Source organism: Echinops telfairi, unplaced genomic scaffold, assembly GCF_000313985.2.
Source record: "Echinops telfairi isolate 266 unplaced genomic scaffold, ASM31398v2 ScPeMD7_18;HRSCAF=68, whole genome shotgun sequence".
Classification (NCBI taxonomy): Eukaryota; Metazoa; Chordata; class Mammalia; order Afrosoricida; family Tenrecidae; genus Echinops; species Echinops telfairi.
The window spans coordinates 97,225,959-97,246,898 of record NW_022103915.1 but is presented as its reverse complement, the minus strand read 5'-3'; the positions used below and the strand labels follow the sequence as shown (position 1 = coordinate 97,246,898).

The window sequence follows — 20,940 nt, the reverse complement described above, 5'->3', positions numbered from 1 at the left end:
ACTGAACTGTAAGGCCAGTTGCCCAACACCTAGGTGGGTGGGCACAACTGTTCGAGCCTCCTACCAGCCCTTTCTTCAGCGCGCTCTCCCACAGCCCGAAGGGTCAGCTCCTACCTCCCCAGGGTCAGGGGGCCGTTCCAGGGCGCCGGGCGCAGGCGCAGGGCCGTTCCAGGGCACAGGCCAGGCGGGGCGGGGCTAGGTGATGGGCGGAGACAGGGATTGGTGGATGAGATTGGCAATCCCACAGCGGAAGTTCCGCCCCTCCCTGGCGAGACTTCCGGCTCCGAGTCCTGGGCGGTTCTGCTGACGGAGCGCAGCGGCTAGTCCCGGGATGGTGCTGCTGGAGAGCGAGCAGGTAGCCCGCTCCGGTGGGCCGGGGGGCTGGGCGAGGGGCTGCGCCCAGCTCGGGGCCTCGGGCTCCTGCGGGAGGGGCTGGGACGAGCCGCCGGGGCGCGGGCCCGCCTAACTGGGACGGGCTTGTGTTCCAGTTCCTGACGGAGCTGACCAGGCTCTTCCAGAAGTGCCGGTTGTCGGGCAGCGTGTTCATCACCCTGAAGAAGTGTAAGCAGCCGTCGGCTCTGCGTGGCCGGAAGGAAGCTGGGGAGAACCCTCTCCCCCCCCCCCGTCCCGTGTGTGTGTGTGTGTGTGTGTGTGGGCAGGAGCGCAGAGTGCCTGCCGCGGATCCTCGCCTTCCCTCCGTGCCCCTCCGACCAGGGCTCACCCAGGGCCGAGGGGCCGGAGGATGGCATGGCTGCGGCGGGTGTGAGATTTAATCTGCTGTGAGGGTAGTGTTCTTGTCGCCGTTCTCCAGGCGTGCCCAAAGCGTCAGTGATCGGGAAGACGTGGTTCATAGAGCTTGGAACAGTGGGGTGGGTTAGCGGACCTTTCCTATCCCTTCGCTGTTATTTGAGTATTGGCCATGTGTTTGCCCTCCTGGCACGAGCAGTGGTCGTGGTCACCAGGATGTCTTTCTGATGCAGATGATGGTCGAACTAAACCCATTCCCAGGAAAGGTTCTGTGGACACCTTCGAGCCTTCGGACAACAAATGTCTGCTGAGAGCTACGGATGGCAAGAAGAAGATCAGCACGGTGGTGAGTGCCCTTTCCAGCACTCCAAGGACTTCACTTTGAGGCAGAGCCTGCTTGGACCTGGCTCTAAGGCCCGCCTCTTGCCCCTTGTTTTACATAAGACTAATGTGGGAGGTCACACAGGGCTGTGCCCGCATGCACACAGAAGTATGGTGGCGGATTTTCCTACTAAACCAAAAAACCCACTGCCAAGGGGCTTATAGCCATCTTACACACATGTAGGAGGGCACATGTGGAAAGAGGAAACTTCTTATGCTTAACCAAACATCTCTGGAGACACCTCTGGAAATGGAGCTCATGGACTTGAAGGCAAAGGACCATAGCCTTGGGGGACATCTAGATCAATTGGCATAACACAGTGCATAAAGGCAGGGCCCTAGATTCTACTCTGACGAGTAGCAACTAGGGTCTTAGAACTTGTAAGATCCAACTAGTGGCTCTTTTCCACCCGGAGCAAAGTGAAGAAAACCAACAGACCCAAGAAGCAATTTGTCCATAGGATTAACGCGGCCAGAACTAGGTGGTGCTTGAGTACTGCTCCTGTTCTCCGAAGGACCTGTTAGAATGGGGGAGAAATGTGGGGTCGGACAAAAGCCAACTTCCTTAAAGACCAGACTTACTGGTCTGGCAGGTGTGGAGGAACCCCTGAGTATTGCCCAAGTCACCCTTCCAGCGTGGACCTGGAGTCAGTCCGGGGGGCCACCTCAAGTCAAATGGCAGACTGACCTGTACAATAGTAACTCCGTGAGGACTGCCCAGAGAACAGTCAGTATGAGACCAAAGGCAGGGAGGGCTGGGAACCTGGGCAAATGGAAATGGGGCTGGGGGGATGACTCACACATTGTCAGCAATGTCATGGGACACTTTTTTCTCTTTTAAAAAATGTTTGTCAATTGGGGGAAATTTTACAAAGCAAATCCTTTTTCCCCCCTTCTCAACATTTTATTTTATATCACTGATCGCAGATACCTCAGTGCAACATCACTTAGGCTACTTCCTTGTGCCTCCCATTTCCATCCCTCCTACTCTCCTAACTGTTCTGAACTTTGACCTTGGGCAGATGTCCTTTTGATCTTAGTTGATTCAGCAGTGCTTACCTCCCCAGTTCAAAACCAGCAGCATCTTTGAGGGAGAAAAACAGGGCTTTCTCTACTCCTGTAAATAGTTATGGTCTCGGAAGCTCACAGGGACAGTTCTGTCTCGTCTTGTAGGGTCGCTATGAGCTGGCAGCGCCTCGATGGCAGTGAATTTGGTTTTGGCCTAGGGTTATCGTTCCCCTTATAGACTATCTATCGCTTGACGGACTGAAAATTGAGTCGTGGAGGAGAGTTTAGTTCTAGACTTAAGGGTGCCTAAGGGGGTGTAGGTAGGGAGCTCCATCAGTCTTTATACCTGACCAGTAAGCCTTGTCTCTATGCTTTTGCGTTTTGTTCCACATTTTCTCCCTCTACTGACGGACATTCTAAGTGACCCCCTAACAGAACAGCTGACAGTGGTGGTGAGAGCTGGGTGGTGTGTGAGGTGTGTGTGTGTGTTCCAGGAATCCACTGGATCACGTTTCCATGAGTTTTCCATTTTCTTCACTCTTTTTTCCTCTGGACAGGGAGATGAATAGTTGCTCATGAGCGTTTCAGTTGATCCTCACCAGAGTAGGATGTAGAGCTCTGTGGCCGGTGAGGCCAGGAGACCTTGGCGTCTCGAGTGTTCATGGTCCTGAGCCCCCAGATGCCACCACAAAGTAATCTGTGTATGATTAAGTGGAAAACTATTCCTGTGTAAGCACAATAAGGTGTTAAAATAAATCGAAGAAGGTAGAGACCGAATATTTATTACAATTTTTGTGGAAATAAAGTAGCCTATTGATTTTAACCCCGAGGAGCACTGTGCCAGCGTTAGCTTAGTCCGTTCCTTATTCCTCCACTATGCTAGGCCTTCAACGAGTGGAGACTACATGGTCCTTTTACGTTGATTCTTTATTCCTGTTTCCTTGGTGCACATAGCAGTTAGGCTTGGTATCTGAGAGAACAGAAATTTAGTTTGTAAAGCTCTAGCTTCACTTTCTTTTTTAAAAATCGTTTTATTAGGGGCTCATTACAACTCTTATCACAATCCATACATACATCAATTGTGTAAAGCATGTACATTCATTGCCTTCATCATTCTCAAAACATTTCCTCTCCACTTAAGCCCCTGACATTAGGTCCTCGTTTTTCTCCTCCCTCCCCGCTTCCCCCTCTTTCCTGAGCCCTTGGATAATTTATAAATTGTTATTTTGTCATATCTTGCCCTGTCCGACATCTCCCTTCACCCACTTTTCTGTTGTCCGTCCCCCAGGGAGGAGGTCACATATAGCTCCTTGTAATTGGTTCCCTCTTTCCTACCCACTCTCCCTCTACCCTCCCAGTATCGCCACTCACACCACTGGTCCTGTAGGGCTCATCCGCCCTGGATTCCCTGTATTTTCAGTTCCTATCTGTACCAGTGTACATCCTCTGGTCTAGCCAGACTTGCAAGGTAGAATTCGGATCATGATAGTGGGGGCGGGCAGGGTGGAAGCATTTAGGAACTAGAGGAAAGTTGAATTTTTCATCGTTGCTACATCGCCCCCTGACTGGCTCGTCTCCTCCCTCAGACCCCTCTGCAAGGGGATCTCCAGTGGCCTACAAATGTCTAGTTTCACTTTCAAAATGAGGTGGCGTATGACCAAGCAAGACTCCCTGCATTCCAAACGAGCACGTTTTCTGCTGTAGAAGCCATTCATGAGAAATACAGACCATAATTAGTTAATAAGTCTCCCTTTTTAAGTTACTTTTATTTTTCCCTTTTTAAAAAATCATTTTATTGGGGGCTCATACCGCTCTTATCACAATCCGTACAGCCATCCATTGAGTCAAGCACATTTGTACATTTGGTGCCATCATTTTCAAAACATTTTAATACTTGAGCCCTTGGTATCAGCTAATTTTTCCCCCTCCCTTATGAACCCTTGATAATTTATAAATTATTATTTTTTCATGTCTTACACTAAACGATGTCTGCCTTCACCCACTTCATAAGTTGTGTTGTCCGTCCCCCTGGGAGGGGCTCTTAACAGCTCTTATACCAATCCATGCATCAATTGTATCAGGTGCATTTGTGCATGTTGCCATCATAATCTTCAAAACCCTTTCTTTCTACTTGAGCCCTTGGTATCAGCTCATTTTTGCCTCTCTCCCTCACCCTCCCACCCTCGTGAACCCTTGATAAATTATAAATTATTATTCATAATTTCACCCATGTTTCTGTGACCTGTGGGGTTGTGACCTCTCTGGAGGTCGAAAGACCCTTTCACAGGGGTCACCCAGTTCATAACAGTTGCAAAATGAGTTATGAAGTAGCAACGAAAACAATTTTATGGTTGTGGGGGTCACCACAACATGAGGAACTGCATTAAAGGGTCTCAGCACGAGGAAGGCGGAGAACCACTGCCCTAGGGGGCATCAATCATTGCAATGGGTCCCCTTTCTCTCCCACCTTCCCTACCCTCAGGGTATTGCTACTCCCATTACTGTCCTGAGGGACTTATCCGTCCTGGATTCCGTTTTGAGAGCTCTTATCTGTACCAGTGTTCAAGGTGCAGTCGAGCCGGGTGTGTAAGGTAGAATGTGCATAGGGGTGGGGGTGCAGGAGGAAGCATTAAAGAACTAGAGGAATGCTCCGCATTCTGTCCGTGCTGTACCCCACCCTGACTGGCTTGCTCCTTCCTTGTGGCCCTTCAGTGAGGGGATTCATGTTCTCTTGAGAAGACTTTCAGTGATGCAAGCTTATGTGGTTTTAAAAAAATTAGGGACTGTAACTCTTTACAACAGTAGAGAGCCCTGTCTTTCTCCTGGAATTTATGAAAGGCTTCAAGTAAGATGGGGAGGAGGGAGTAATTGAAACAGATCGTGACCAAATAACTCAGTGCCGAGAAGTCCTTGGACATCCGTCAGAACTGAGAAAAGTCAATGCCAAATGGGCACAGGCTTCCAGAAAGCTCAGAGGAAAGTGGAGTAGGGAAATCATCCCGAGTGTACCGTTGACTCAGGGGCTGGGATGTGTTTCGTTTGGTGGGGCAGGAGTCCTACGTGAATAACAGGCGACTTCTGCTTCCTCTTTCCCAGGTGAGCTCCAAAGAAGTAAACAAGTTTCAGATGGTGAGTTTCTGGTGTCCCCTCAACCTCCTTCTCAGGGTACAAGACCGCTTCATGTCGACCACTGGCTTCACATCAATATTTGGGTTCTCTGCTCGTGATACGTTTTACTTTCAGCATGGTTACTGTCTTCCTTTCTAGTTTTTAAGCTAGATTGTATTGCTTTAGGAATCAGATAGTTTCTACCTTTAGTATAGTTCAAAAGTTCCCTGCAATCCATGCCCCCCCCACCCCCAGTAAACAGTATGGTGAAAGTGATTTTTGTCTCATAATTTTCTCTAAATGCAAGTGTCCCACTATAATTCGTATTCCTTCCCAGGTAGGTTTTCTGTTCATGGCTACCCCAAAGTTCATCCTCCCTGTGGGGGGCACATACTTCTATGCTGCTGAAGTTGTGCCTCCGTGTTTCCAGTGTGAGCAGGGGGCCAGGGGGCAGCAGAGAGATCAGGATGAGAACGCCCTGGAACATCGTTCCAAAAGCAGTCCGTGAAAATGGATCACCAGAATAGATCGCACACTGGAATGCTGGCCGATGAGCCTCCTGGGCCGTAAGACACTTAAACCCACAGTGGGTTCAGCAGTGTTCACGAAGACGGCTCAGGACCCAGTAGTGTCCCGTGTGCTTGTACACTGGTCACGGATTCAGAGACCGCTAACAACAAATTCTTTGCGGACTGGAGGCAGCCGCCCCACTGCTGTCCACCCTGCCCACTGAGACCGTGCTGTTTTTCAGGCCTACTCCAGCCTGCTCCGCGCGAACATGGACGGGCTGAAGAAGAGGGACAAGAAGAGCAGGAGTAAGAAGAGCAAAGCGGCACAGTGAGGGCGGTGCCGTGCAGCCTGCTTCCCACAGACCACCCGGCTGGCTGCCTTCGGCCACAGGGTGAGCCTTCTGGCTGTGTCCATGGGATCTCGAGTCCTTTTGGAGGGAAAGGGCAGGAGAGGGGCTGCAGTGTTAGCAGGGTAGTTGTGGTGAGAAACCAGTTGCTTCTCCTCTGGTGCCCGCTGCATGCTGTATATTCCGCTCTGTAGCTGGCTTGTGTGAAGAGCAATGTATCATTAAACCCTTTATTTATCAGCACTGTTTCTTGTTTTTTCTTTTCCCGACCCCATTTTTATAGTTCCTGGTCATCACTGTTCATTCTGGAAGTAAACAGCCTTCTTTTAGGTGGTGGGAATTGAGAGCTACTCATTTTTTAACACGTTTTGTCCCATGGCTCGTACAGGTTTATTATCATAGCTCCTTTAGCCACTGCTGAGTGTGTTTTCAGCTGAGCAAAAGCTCTGTTGAACCCCTTAGGCTGTTGTTGATTTCCGACTCTGCGTGACCACGTAGGGCAGGGTGGAGCTGCCCTGAGAGTTGGCTGGGCTGCCCCTTGAAGGTCTTTTTCCCTGTGCAGCTGCTGGGTGAGCTCCAACTGCTGACCTCCTGCTGAACTGCTGACCCCTTAGCGCTGTGCCACCAACGCGTACACGACCTGGGGATACACACCTTTTGCCATTGAGGTGATGCTGACTCAGGAACCCTGTAGGACAGGGTGGAAATGCCCCTGTGAGCTCCTGAGATTGTTTAAAGGAGTAGAAAGCCCTATCTCCCCCATGCATCAGCTGGTGGTTTCGAACTGCTGACCCTGGGGATCGCAGCCCACTGCATAACCACTATGCTAAAGAATATGTCTTCTACGGTATTGATAACTTGATTTCCTTTAGGCCCTTTTGTGTGGACATTGTCGCACGCCTCGTCATTAAGGCCATGGGAAGAACAGAGCTATTAGAGTTTCAACTCCCAAATGTTTCCTGCTAATAGATTTGCAATGAAAAAGCAGCAGGTAGTATGAAAGCATTTATTATACTGAAAAAGGTAAGTTTATAATACAGTACATAAAAAGAGCTGACCAAGCTCAACTTGACAAGACCACCTGTCGGGACTTTAAGGGGATACAGCGACTGCACAACATTCCATGGTACAAGCCCCAATCTGTGGGCCCAATGTAGGGCCCGTTGTCAGGACTAAAACAAGATTCTGTAGTAGTCATCTCTGTAGCTGTACAGGAACAACACAGACACCCTGAGAAGAAAGGAGAAGGTCGCTTACAAGGGAGCCATGGGTGGGCTTCAAAGAAGTTCCCTAAAAAATGCCATCTTTTGATTTCATTTTTCCATGGACCCTTTGAAGATCCCTCATGCACACAGTGGTAAAAACGGAAGTGTTTTTAGGACACTTAACGGCAGGAGTTTGTTTAAGCAGAAACAATATGGACGGCAGTCACTGGAAATGACAGTTTGACAGAAGCCATGACTGGCCAGGGTCTGCAGGACAAGGGCCGACACACAAGAACCACTCCCCTCACAGGCTCCCTGTTGGCCGAGAAGTGGATGATCATCTGGACAACTGGCCTTTTTGACAGGGGAGCACTGAAGCAGGCCGTTTCCTTTCATTGAGACAGCTTTAGAAGTAAGGGATCGCTGCGTCATCGGGGAGATCTGGTGACCACCGTGAGTTGTCATCAGTGACCAAGCTGTCGTCCTAATGACAGCCATTAACCCCCCCACACGGTGGGTGTGCTACCCTACAACCCCTCCCTGAGTTCTAACCCATGTGAAACTTAGACCCAAGCCATAACTTACTTCTTCTCGACTTTGATGTTATAAATTTCATCACAGACTAATTTGAGGTATCTCTGCTTTGGCAGGTGTGACAGCAGCTGCTTCACTGTTGTGTTAAACGCCTGCTCATCAGCGTCCCACTAGGAGAAAAGATCAGACTTCACAGCGGGCACTAGGGCTTATGAACTCCTACCTGGACGCGCCCATGCTCCCTCCCGACCCAGATCCTTGTTTGTTTGTTTGTTTCCCCCTTTCAAGTGTGTCAGAGAGATGAGTTCTAGGACTCCCCAACAGTGCTGCAGTCCCGGGAGACCGCAGCTGGCGATTCTCTGAAGCAGCAGTTTTTTCCCAAACCAGCCTACCTTCGTCAAGCCTGATGACCAACGCAGCAACCTTGGTCTGCTAACGTGACTTAACACGTTGCAGACAGGTCTCAGGTATATGTGTCTTTGCACTTAGATTGCCTTAGGTGGTTTGTAAGCCTCCAAGCAAGATAGGTCTTTATAGGAGCTGCCAGCTGCATGGGATAGCGCTGGCTTAAAGCGGCTGGTGAACAAAGGGTTAAAGTAAGGTGACCAGATTTAAAGCGGGTGGTGGTGGTGGTGTTCTTGATTAAAAATTTGGTCTATAAGGACCAAATAGACCGTTCCCTAGCTTGTCGTGCATTCTTTCCAAAAAATCGGGACTTTTTAAAAACGCCAAAAATCAGAACTGCCCTGCCAAAAGCGGGACGTCTGGTCACCTTAGGTTAGAGACCTGCTGCCGCCTAATTTGTTTGATTTGTATAAAATGGGTGAACTGCCACCCCCGCCAGTGCGCTCCCTCGGAGTGGACCACACATCACCTGTCCAGTGGTGTACGCTTTTTGCAAGAGAGCAAGAGAAACCAAAGGTTAATTTTTCATGTAATCTGGGGCTAAATATAGATAGGCAAACTGCCCCCCCCCCACCTTCTTTGATCGGACACACTGCCGAGTTTAAGCTGTAGCTTCTGTAGTGGAAGCTATGTGTTATGCACTGACTCGAATTTTAACATGTGATCCCTAAGGCTGTGTGTCCATCAAAAGCATAAGCCAAAACCCTGAATTGATGATGATGTTATTTATAAAAAGGTTTCTCTGTCTCGTTCTCATTCTACAAACGAGCTTCCTCAGCTAGAATGAATGGACTAGTGAGGTAGCAGAGTATAATGGCTGAGAACAGATTCTCATTAGTCTGCCTAGATTTGAATCCCGGCTCTTATGTGGCTGGGTGATGCTGCCCAAAATATCTAGTCTCTGCTCCCACTGTCATCTGTAAAAAGGGTGTGTGTGGGGGGGAGGGCAGCCACAGCACTGACCTCCTTCGAGGAGTCATTAGGGTTCCACGAGTGAGTATCTGTCAAATGCGCACAACAGCCAGCCCGAGGACACCCTGGAAGCCTTTGTTCGGTACGGGAAAGTACCTCTGAAGAAGTCTTGCTTCCTTCCCGCAGATGCTTCGCCTTGTGTACAATACACACAAGGACCCATGCTATCGAATCCCCGGAACTGCAGGAAAGTGCGCCCTCAGAACAGCCACCGCCCTTCCCCATTTTCTTTTGGCAAACCAGTAGCAAAGCTTTGGGGTTTTCAAGGCCAGCAAGCAGACAGTCCTTCCTGCTTACCTCTAACGATAGGAACTGCAAGATGGTCTCTTTGGGCAGATCCACCTGTCAACACACAGCAATGCGCGTCAGAGCCGGACACCCAGCACCTGCTGCCTGTGGCTGCGGTGTCACGGGCAGTGTCGGGCAGCGGCTGTGCTAGCGGACCAAGTGAACAGATGATGCAGGAGACCCCAGCACTCGTCTCCCTGTCCCCTCCGAGATGTGACACTGCTAAATGAATCCAGCGTGGCCTTAATGGAGGCAGCGGTCTGAGACATCCAGAAGAAGGATGCTTTCTGTTTGCTCCCCTTCCCCTCATCTTTAAGGAAGAAAGTAGGAGAAAAAGCAATCCAAACCCTTCAGCTCTCTCCCCGGGCTCTACTGGTTTCCACTGCAGGTCGATTAGTATCAGCCCGCACCCATATACTCTGTCAGTGAGTCAAAGGGCCAACGCCACGGACAAGCATGTAGAGACCACAACCAAAGTCAAACCCACTGCCATCGAGTCAATGCGGACTCTTGGCCGCCTTTAGGATAGAGCAGAATGCCCCCTGGGGCTTCTCAGGCTGTTGGCTTGAACAGAGCAGACAGCGTCATCCTGGTGTGGGGAGTGGCTGATGAGCTGGAACTGCTAACCCTGAGGGTAGCAGCCCCATGCATGCTTAAGATGCTGCGCCACAGGGCTCATGGGGCGCGGGGCGGGGAGCCGGGAGCCATCCTCAACCTGATAAAGCGACTTACAGCCAAAATTTCAATGTCACTGCTCTTCTGATGTAAGTTGGCAAGGGAGGCCTGGAGTCGAGTTTGTACCTAACGAGGAGAAAACAGAATTCAGAACGTGCCATCTCATTTCTTAATCCCAGGAAGCAACCACGGGGTGACCGATGGGGCTTGGAAGAGATTCTGAAGATCACCTAGCGATCTCTCCATGTGTCTCAGGAAGATGGGCGGTTTCTGGGGAAATGAGCTTTTATAATCTCGCTCAGTCGTGTGCTCAGCCATCTTCTTGCTGCTTAACATTATCGTTTTGAAATGGTAATGGCTCGGTGGCCTGAAATCGTGTCCTTGGAAGCAGGGAAATTTCAGCATTAAGCTAAATTTGGAAAAGGCCGAGGGTGGGGGGAGGGGCAGAACTGAAGTGGGTGATGAGAACCGGGAAGACCAGAAAGGGGTTCCAGTCAGCATCCTCAGAGACAGCTGGGAGGGCTTAAAAAATAATGAGGTAGCTGACGTTTTGTATTTTCATCTGACTTCCTGATACTGTCTGCTCTCTGACACATGCCCTCTTCCCGAGTAACTGGCCGAGTGCTGACTAGCTCGTCCTCACCACCTTTCCACTTGGAACACATTCGCCCGTTTACAGGCTGCCGGGTGCACCTTCCATCACCCACTCTATCGCCGTCTCCGTCTTTCCCACAGCAGTCAATTCATTAACTCGGCAGTCCACTACTTGTGTACACCGAGTCGCTATGAGTCGGACAGCATTTGACAAGTGTTACTACGTATCTTCGACTCTTCTCCAATAATGAATGCATACACTTCTAAAGTCACAAGTTCTTTGAGGACGGGCCATGCCAAAATGCGTCTCCTCCCCGGCTCCCTTAACTCAGCACCAAGATACGCATAATATGCATGAAATGAGAAAACTGGCCCCACAGTCTTTGTGGCAGACCTCTTCTGCGTCACTGAAAACCAAAACCCACCCCAACGGGCCACTGCAGCCAGTCTGGGAGGCGCGTGTGTGGATCCAGTGCCAACTGACCGCCGGCCGCCTCTCTGCCTCTGTCAGGCCGATGGGGCACCACCTTGCCCCAGAGAGATGCTTTGTGTTGGTGTGTTTTTCAGAACGGGGAGTGCGGAGACAAACAGTTCTAGGAACCGTTTCCCTTATTTCCCTTCCCCGTTTGCTTTCTTCTCAGCCACCCGCAGAAGAAGGCAGAAGTGGGTCCGAGTACCTGAGTCTCATACCGCCTCCGGGTGCTGGCTGAGAGCTTCTCTGGCGAGATCACACTCACGTTGGGAACCACTGGGGTTCCGTGGACCTCAAACAGACCTGCCGCAAAGACAGCAACAGCATTACGGCCTTTCCTCGCATACATCACAGAGGGGGTGGACTTGACTTGAGAGATCCCATCCTCTTGAGAAGCCAGGGGCTAGATTACAGTGGGGCTTTTCTCTCTCTGTCTCTGCTGCCACCTGCCCTTGAGAAGCCAGGGGCTAGATTACATCGGGGCTTTTCTCTCTCTGCCTCTGCTGCCACCTGCCCTTGATCAAGGAGGTGCTCAAAACCCCACCAGCCAGGGGTTTGGTGCTTCTGCCCTTGGGTGCAGGAAGGAGAGCCCGACAACCACGTAGAAGGTGCACAGTATCAAAGCCCTATGATGCAAGGAATGCCTAATGTAGTCGCTCCAATGACAGTATCCTAAACCTGCCTCAAAGGATTTAAACTTGGTGGCGACACAAAGTCAAGGTGAACAGAAATCAACCTGCAAGACCCAATCCTGTTACTTTTAAAAGTCAAATATGTCTTGTCATAATAGACTTCATCAGGACACGTCTTTTTCAGCAAGGTTGACAGATACGAAGAAACTGAAGGAATGTAACTACCACCACTGCTCTCTGCATTTTCATGCAACAATGTACAGAGTACCCTTCTCCAGCAGATCACAAACACCTTTCTTCCCTGGGAGAGACTCTAGGAAAAGGATCCGCCTGCTGTTTACACGATAAACAGGATCCAAGGAAGATCCAACCGTTTGTAAAACTCAGATCAGAAGAGTCACCCAGCTCCCAGTCATCGGATCATTTTTGTGGATGTGGATTTCCAAGCGTGAGGATACATTCCACTTGGGACAATTCAGTGGATAAGGCCCACACATCTCCCATGTGACAGGGAATTGGCCACAGCTGTTAAGTGCGGGGAGCAAATGTGCATCCGTAAGTGAGAAACACGCATTCTGATGTCCAGATGGTAATTAGTCATTATACCTGAAGCGTTAGAACATGACCCCTTCAGATTTTGCACTGCAAGATTATCGGAAGCTTCTCTAAAAACAAGCAAATGAGAACAATTAGTAAACTGTCGATAAGGCAGAAGCCACAGCTAGTGAACAGTGAGCCACTTTTTCTAGTATACGTAGGAGTCATTTCCCCTCAGGTTATGCGTGGGGGGAAAAACACCCCAAACTGGCATTTCGCTGCGGTTTTTGTCCAGGGCAGGTCACGTCAAGTTAACAAATGCCTACAGAAAACTTTCTGACACCTTCAGAGGGCTTTGAAACCCTGACTCAACACAGCAGCTAATTTCACGAAATGTAATGGGCGCTTCGTTCCGCTGCCCATTAGTGACAGCGGGCCCCGTGTGCAATATGGCAGCAGCCTTGACAAACTACCACAGAACATGTAAATAAGGACATTTTTTCAAAAGCTGTGAGTGGATAATCTTGCAAATACTGTGAGTTAATTGATAGCCTTAGACACACAATAATACTCGCTCTTGAAAAGACAGGGAATAATCGTTCACATCAAGGGAAGATTTTGAATCTTTCTCCCATAAAATGAAACCCCATCTGGTTTTCAAGTCCTAATTATCTTCTCCTATACTCATTAATAATTACAAAACTATTTTGTTTTCTCTCCTAAGTCTGCCTTTAGCTTGGATCTGTAGTTCTAATGCTCAGTGACTTCAAGAAATACACAACACCCTCCCTACCCCCCGAAAACAAGAACGACATTTCCCAGGAAAAGGGCTGGTGGGGAGTTTTTTCAAATCAGGAGAAAACGAGGAGGGCTGGGGAAGGGGCAAGGAGGAGAACACAGGCAAACAGTTGTATTTTTATAAGCCAGGATTTCTCCTCCTTTGGCACTGGTCTTTGGGCCAGGTCATTTGTTTCAGGATGGCTGTGCCTGGGGCAGCAAAATCACTACTCGCTGAGAGAATCAATGAAGGAAGCAAAAATAAAAAGTTCTTGAATGCCGTCGTCTGCTTTTGAGCAGATATACATCTGTTACACGTATGTAAAAAGGATGGAAGTACGACCTGTCACCCCACTAAGCAGAAGTCACTTACAATTGAACACTCTGTATAGCCTCCAGACCCGCTCCTTTTGTGCCTGGGTTAGTGCACTTTGGTTAAAACAAGTAGGATCATGCTATGCGGCCTATTTGTGGACCGTCTTCCATGTCAGTAAGCTCATCGAGACTGGGCTGCAGTTATTCTGCTGTATTTCACAACGCAGACAATTTTCTGCAAGGACATATCTTGCTATTATAAACCAGATTCTCCGAGTGTGGCCTACTGACTCCTAGAGGTCCCTGAGCCCCTTTCAGGGGTCCCTACGGTCAAAACTACCTTCATAATAACCCTAAAACATTATTTGTCTTTTTCCCTCTCATCCTCTCACACGTGCACAGTGGAACTGTCCAGGGACGACCTGACTGACTATCACAAAGGACTGACTGCAGAAGTAGACGTGAGGGTTGGCTCGTCTCCTACGAAGTCACTTAAGGAATTTCACGATGTGAAGCAATGTGCACAAGAGATTTGTAAGAATATGAAACATTTGTGCCAACGAAATCGATTGTTTTGGGATAGAGTTATTTTTCATTGAAATGATATGTAGGTTAACATGCAATCAACTTATTGCTATTTTACAATAAATATTTTAAATTGAAACATTATCTTCAACTTGTTGCAATGAAAAGTTCTACTACAGAAACACTGACAGTGGCAACCCACGATACAGCAGTTCTTTGGGGTCCTTAATAAGTTTAAGGGATTGAGGGATCTGAGACAAAAGGTCTGCCAAGCGCAGTTACAAACAATGCTCCGACGACCTGTGCACATATTTCTATGGAATCATTTACAACAAATGCTTGAAAAGTGGAATTGCTGCATCCATTTTTTTTAACTTGGGGATTTTAATTTTATTAAATTACTACCTGGATAGTTGAACCCATGTATACTATAAAGAACTCATAAACTCTTTCCCAGAAGGTTATATTTTAAAATGACATTAACAGGATATAAAAATGTACATTAACAAAGTATAAACAATAAATCTACTGATGGATAGGTGTAATAAGATAATAGTGGGTAGACTGATTACTTATGCTTTCAAAATAATAGAAATGTAATGAGAATAAATGTTAAAAAGGAGCTATCACTAGTCTTGTATCAAAAACTCTCCACATTTACTGCGATTGAGTCGATTCGAATGCATAGCATCCCTCTAGGACAGGGTAGACTGGGCCCTGGGGGGTCTCGAGGCAGAGAGTCTCACCTCTCCCCTGGGGCACCTGGTGGGCTCCAGGTGTAACCGACTCGTAACCCACTGTGCCAGCAGGTCTCCGGAGTCTTATAGAAGAGGCCTTACAGTAAATCAAGGGGATCGTTGTAGTGCCATGAGTAGTTAAGTGCCTGCCTGCTAATCACAAGGTTGGCAGTTCAAATGTACCAGCTACTTGGTGGGAGAATGATGTGACAATCTGCTTCTATGGAGATGCCCGCCATAAAACTCAAAGTGCTGACACGGGTTCAGAGCAAGCCCCTCACTGCCACTAAACCCGGCAGACCCTCGCCCGGCAGCCCTCCAGGGCAGGGCAGCGCTGCCTCCTAAGTTCCGGGAGCAAGAAGTCCCGTCTTTTTCCCTCAGAGCAGCTGGTGGTTACCAACTGCTGACCTTTCGGATCGCAACCCAGCTCGTGACCTCTGTGCCTCCAGGGCTCCTGCCGAGAAACTGCACTGCTCGTTAAAAACAGTGCTCAGTAAAGGTTATCCTGGCTGATCTTTCTTCCCAGAGGAAGAAAGGATCGAACCGGAGGGTACAGCTGCCATTTAACATACATGGATGCAGGATCTAGACAGGCGCCCCCGCTGAGTTCACGAGTACCTCATGCTCCTGTCATCGAGTTTCGTCCTCAGTTTCTGCACCACATGGTCCACGAGGTCAGATTCCAGCACTCGTTTTTCTGTTTGCCTTTCCTTCTCAAAAGACTTCACCTTCAAGAGAAAGAGCAGAGTCAGCATCTGGCTTCGAAGCCCACAGGCTGGATCACAGTGACACTAGTCTCAGTCGCTGCCTGGGCTGGCGGTTCCCCCACTGGAGGGACATTGGGCTTGGAGACTTTTTGCTGCCATCAGTGCAGCAGGTGCTATTAGCATCCAGTGGCTTGAGGTAAGAATGCTGCCAAATTGCCCGACAGGCACGGCACAGCGCGGCCCTCACACAAGGAGCTGGCCTGGGGTGAAAAGGCACCTGGGTTAGCCTAGCATGGTTCATTACAGATGATTCAAACCAACCAACCAACCTCAGTGCCATCGAGTCCATCCCAGTTCACAGTGGCCTACAGGGCAGGGCAGAATGGCCCCTCTGGTTCTCTAAGCTAGAACTCTTTACGGGAGTAGAAAGTCCCATCTTTCTCCCAAGGCTGGCTGGTGGTTTCAAACTGCTGACCTTGCAGTTACCCAATGGGTAAGCACTACACCACCAGGGCTTCTGAAAAGCGTGTCTAGAGGAGGTTAAAGAGAGAGTCAAGGGTCTGGAAAACCATATCACTCGGAATACCTTAAGTAGTTAGGATGTTGAAACCAGGGAAGAGACCCCGTGTGTCATGATAGTTTCCTCCTAATATTTACTTGAATGTCGTTGAGAAAAGAAAGCCAATGATTTTTTTGGGGGGTGTGTGTGTGTGTGTGACTCCACAATGCAGAACTACGGCCAGTAAGTGCCAAAGAAAAGCAGATTCGGATTAAAATTGCACATATTTGCTAACTAATCTGAGTGTGTTTTGACAACGAAATTACCCAGCAGAGGCTAGCTGGTCACCTCTCCCACTGGGTTGGGCGAGGCTTGGTCAGTGGAGTTTTAGGGTCCTTCACGGTTTTGTGACAAACAAGTAGACTAGGAACCGGTGGTAAAAATTAGCAACGTATTTGGGGACTTCCAAAGGGGGCCGTAAACGATAAGACAGCCACAAAAACGCCCCCCACCCTAAACAGCTAAGAACCAGACTGCATGGGTAAACAATGATTTTTTAGACATCGAGTAAAGACCAGCGCCAGGCTTTGGTAAGTGAGAGAAAGGCAACAAGCAAAATGAGCCCATGGGCGCCCCAGTTCACGGCAGGGAAAGCGCGGGCTGAAGGCCAATGGGGAATGAGCACACACTCTGAGAAGGAACTGTTTCTGAGGCTCTGCAGAGGGACCCGCTCTGCTCTGTCTGAAGCTGAGCACTAACATGAGGGGAGTCTACTCAAGTTGGGGACCTTATTCAGTAAATGCAACACTTTAAAGTTGCTCAGGAAGCAGCCAGAGGCTACGGGCAGGCAGCCGGCCGGCAGATAACTGCTCTAGTGGCTGTTGTCCTTGCTTTCTTCGGTAGAACACGGGGACAAGGCAGCAAAGTCAGAAGGTGGGGGTGGAGTTTGGGGAGGTGGGAACTACAGCCATTGCATCTTTCCTTCTGAAGATAAGGCTCCAGGAGGTGCTCAGATTCAGGGGCTCTCCACTCCCGCCTTCGTTCAGGGGGAGAGCTAAGGTAACGGATGGACTTCTACCCATCCTCGGCCCAGGGTCTCGGGGAGCGACCAGGTATTCCCCGGTCACACGCAGCCCGGGCAGACTGGCCATCTGTGGTAGTTATGTAATTGTGAATTTGAGAGGATTAGGAGTGGAGGGGTGGAGTCTAGGCTGCCAATCAGATCCCAGCCAGTGAGCCTCTGTGTGGGCATGGCCTTCTCCTGAAGACTCTGGGAACTCCTGTACAGTTTTCTCTCTCCCCTCCCTTCTCTTCTTCTTCTCTCCTCCTCCACCTCCTCTTCCTCCTCCTTGTTCCTCTCTCTTTCTCTCTCTCTCCTCACTCCCTGACTCTCTGCTGACAAGACACATGGATCTACGTGAGTGCCCTGACCTGGAGAAGCCACGTGGAGACCCCTGCCAGCTCTGAGATGCATACAATGCCACTGGATCCACAAGACTTCCCACCCACTGGCCTGTGATCTTCCTGCATTTGGCGTCATTGCATGTGTTTCGAGAGGCTGAAGAGGACTGTATAGATTGGTATCGGCATATGGGCTAATGGACTTATGGACTTGATCTGGACTGGGCCGGGATGTTTTCTTAATGTACAATTGCTCTTTGATATAAAGCTCTCTCTTACACACAAATGCGACTCTCTGGATTTGTTTCTCTAGTCCACCCGGACTCACACACCGTCCAACTGTGAAGCGCCTCCTGTGGCCTCACCTTGACGTGGCTTCCTTCTTTCTCTGAGACGAGGGCCACGTAGGTGATTTCCCGGTGCCGGCAGTACTCCTGCAGTTCCTCCTGGGACTACAGGGAATGGAGGGACACAGAGTAAGAACACAAACGCCGGCTCCTAGAGCAGCCCCGAGCTATTAAGGGGCAGGAAAATATTGTTGTCAAGGCCTCCTTAAAACGAGTCACCAAGGACGCTGGCTCCACAGGGGCATGAATAGTCGGCAAGAACATTCCCGAGGCGGGAGAGCAGCGCTTCTGCTTCCCTTCCTTCTGCTTTGCTCTAAGGCAGCCGTGGACCACCACTGTAGCTGAGCAACTGGAAACGGTTTTCCGTCTTCATGGAAATCGCCAGACTTCCCTCTCCCCAACGCCGCCCCGATCCGGAGGAAACAGCAGGTCTGAGAGCAGGGAGCAGCAGCAGTGCCGTAAAAACTGACACAGGGAGGGCGGCGGGGGCCCTGCTGGGCACACTGAAGCCAGCGGTCCTGGGCCTTGCGTTCACGGGCAGCAAAGAATCCTGCACTGGCCAACGTTAGGGACAGAGAAGGCCTGCTCTCCCGGGGAGTGGCCGCCACTGCTGAGCATGCCTCTCTCTGGTGGGTGAGCGGCACCCGCAAAAACAGATGGCTGCAGCTTCTGAGGTTTGAGGTTTCGGCAGTGGTGGGGGATGTGAAAGGGTGGGGGTGGTGCTGGTGGTGTGTATGGGATTCCGCCACCTCCCATCCCTGTCATCTCTTCATACACTGGGCACCTTTAGTGAGTGTGTGTCCACCTAAAGCCTCCCGTTCAGGAGGGCAGGGGGGTGTTCAGGAGCGCCACTTCCCTCACCTCCACACCTGGGGCAGGTAGCAGTCCTGTACACTTTGGGGTGCCTGGGGGGAAGGGGGTCGCCGCAGCCACCGATGCTAACCAGTCTGCCTTTCCCGCAGACTGGGAAAGGCACGGAGTCAGGACGAGGTGGTTTCATCACGTTTGTGGGCAACGGAATTAAAAGATGATGGAATTCTCCCACAAAGCTGGGAAGCCCCTACTCCCCGCCTCGCCCTGGTTCCCCGGAATCTGGGAAAACCTTACGTCACCGGCACCTCACAGATATGAATAAGTTAAAGGGTCTTGGAGGTGGGGAGATGCTCTTGGATGGGTTTGGAGGGCCCCAGGGAGTCACAGGGTCCTGATGGGAGGACAGAGCAGAGGGCAGGGAGGAGGGTGAAGCCATGCTGCTGGCTCTGAGGTCAGCCGGATGCAGGCAGACCCTCGGGGATGGACAAGGGCCGGGAGACAGATTCTCCCTGGTGCCTCCACAAGAAACCAGCCTGGATGTTACCAGGTGAAGTGGATTTTGGGCTTCTGACCCCCGAGAACTGCTAAGCACAGGCCGTATTGATTTAAGTCACTAAATTTGTAGTCATTCGTTCCTGCAGCAACAGAAAAGCAGTGCGGGAAGCAGGTGCGACCAGAGAGAGAAACCTGGCTGGGGAGACTCTAGGGGTGGAGAAGACAATTTGTCGTTGAAGCTATGCCTGCTAGTTCTGCCTTCCCGGGCCTCTGTCTCATTACCTGTGAGCAGTCGTACATGATTTCTGCTGTGATGCCCGCTGCCCAGAGCTTCTGAGTTAGGTTGATGGCCCTGGACATGGACATCTGGCCAATGCTCGCCACCAGGAGGTCACACGAGCTCACTGTCACCTGCATCAGACACAGAAACTGGTTACAGTCAGAAGAACTCAGGTGCTGGCGTGCAGAGGGGACCAGCTCCAGAGGGGAGGCAGCATCTGAGTGAGGGCCCGAATCCTGTCCAGCAACACACGCCGTGCAGAGTTCTTGCAAAATGGCACAGCTGGAACCCCGGTGCCAAGGAGTCAGTTTCTGCTCATAGCAGCCCTCCACGGCAAAACAGACTGGAGCCATGGGGCTTCCAAAGCTGTCAATCTTTCTGGAAGCAGATGGACCCAGCTCTCCCTCTCGGAGCGGTTGGTGGATTTGAACCACTGACTGTTCTGTGATCAGCCCCATTAGGGCTTCTTCAGAATGGCATTAAAAAAAAAAAAAAAAAGCAGCATGAAAAACCTCCGATATGAAAGGGTGAATGAACGACCTAGAGTCCCCTGCTGGAGAGCAGAGGATTAAGGCCTGCCATGCAAGGGGGGACACCAAGTCTTCGGCTTGTTTGTTAGGTTCAAGGCAAACGTCTAAGCCAGACCCCCCTATCCTCCCGCCCACTCCCGGCCTACAGCTGCCACGTTTGGGGCTCCTTCAAATGACGACAAAAGGCCAATCCCACTTTCAGAAATGAACGATCCCCCGAAGGCGGCTGGAGGCCTGCTGGTACTCACAGGCTCTTCTGTGCTGAGCACGGCAGCGGATATCCTGTCTATGGCTATGCTGACCCCAATGGCAGTGGGCACTGGTCCGAGGGCCTGTGGCCCTCTAAACTGGGGGATCTGCAGGGGCGGGGTGGGAGAGAGAGACACAGCTCTGGTTAGGAGATGGAGAAACTGTTGATTGCGGGGAGCACAGTAGTAAGGACAAGTCCTCTGCCAGCCTCTCCCACCCGAGGCTCAGCCAAGAGGAGAGCAGCGGGCGAGAACGGCGAGTGGGCACGTGACCGTGTCAAGACGTCAGTGCGCGCTGCATCTGGTCTGTGCCGTGCAGGGCGGCAGCCACGCCTGGCCGTGGAGCACAGGGTAGGTGGCTAACCCAATGAACCCCCACGCCCAGACTGACAATGATGCAGATCATGTGCTCTAGCGCACGAGGAGCTTTCAAGTTCTGATGCCAGGCTGAAATAATGTTTTGACGATATTTTGGTTAATAAAACACATTGTTAAAGTTAATGCCACCATCTCTTTTTCCTTTTTACCCACTGCCGCTGAGTTGATTCCAAGTAATAGTGACCTTTCTGGGCAGGTGCCCTGCTCCACCACGCTGCCCGGCCGTAAAGCACATGTCTGCTGCAGAGTGGCTGGTGGGTTTAAACCACTGACCTTTTGGTTAGCAGCCAAATGCTTTAGCCACTGTGCCACCAGGGCTCCTTGTAAAACGTTTCTAGAAAGTCAAAACCTACACAGATAGGTCGTGGTTCTAGAACAGTGGTTCTCAACCTTCCTCATGTGGTGGTGAGCCCCCAACCATAAAATTATTTTCATTGCTACTTCATCACTGTCATTTTGCTACTGTGATGAATC

The 20,940-nt window shown here is 50.4% G+C and overlaps 2 protein-coding genes across 2 annotated transcripts in view; one reads left to right on the top strand and one right to left on the bottom strand.

Annotated features, from left to right (window-relative positions):
- Nucleotides 1–292: 292 nt before the first annotated feature.
- SRP14 (signal recognition particle 14) lies at nt 293–6,340 on the top strand. The gene is made up of 5 exons (XM_004712699.2): nt 293–355; nt 489–561; nt 981–1,093; nt 5,233–5,265; nt 5,996–6,340. Exons 1-5 carry the CDS (start codon nt 332–334, stop codon nt 6,083–6,085), a joined length of 333 nt encoding a protein of 110 aa, XP_004712756.1. The 5' UTR covers nt 293–331; the 3' UTR covers nt 6,086–6,340.
- A 752-nt stretch (nt 6,341–7,092) lies between these two features.
- The window catches only part of EIF2AK4 (eukaryotic translation initiation factor 2 alpha kinase 4), a 112,099-nt gene continuing 98,251 nt past the window's right edge, over nt 7,093–20,940 (bottom strand). The window contains exons 30-39 of the mRNA XM_004712698.4: nt 20,089–20,196; nt 19,313–19,441; nt 17,741–17,827; nt 15,387–15,496; nt 12,484–12,542; nt 11,451–11,548; nt 10,237–10,305; nt 9,514–9,558; nt 7,891–8,009; nt 7,093–7,330 (exon numbers count right to left, since the gene is read on the bottom strand). Of these exons, the coding sequence (XP_004712755.1) occupies nt 7,273–7,330; nt 7,891–8,009; nt 9,514–9,558; nt 10,237–10,305; nt 11,451–11,548; nt 12,484–12,542; nt 15,387–15,496; nt 17,741–17,827; nt 19,313–19,441; nt 20,089–20,196 (882 nt within the window). The 3' untranslated portion in view covers nt 7,093–7,272. The remainder of the gene's footprint in view (nt 7,331–7,890; nt 8,010–9,513; nt 9,559–10,236; nt 10,306–11,450; nt 11,549–12,483; nt 12,543–15,386; nt 15,497–17,740; nt 17,828–19,312; nt 19,442–20,088; nt 20,197–20,940) is intronic.

Bases quoted from the DNA above. Each gene is read 5' to 3' on its own strand.
- SRP14 (XM_004712699.2), top strand. From the start codon at position 332: ATGGTGCTGCTGGAGAGCGAGCAG. The intron at 1,094-5,232 runs GTGAGTGCCCTT...CCTCTTTCCCAG, and splicing joins AGAAGAAGATCAGCACGGTG to GTGAGCTCCAAAGAAGTAAA. The intron at 5,266-5,995 runs GTGAGTTTCTGG...GCTGTTTTTCAG, and splicing joins AAGTAAACAAGTTTCAGATG to GCCTACTCCAGCCTGCTCCG.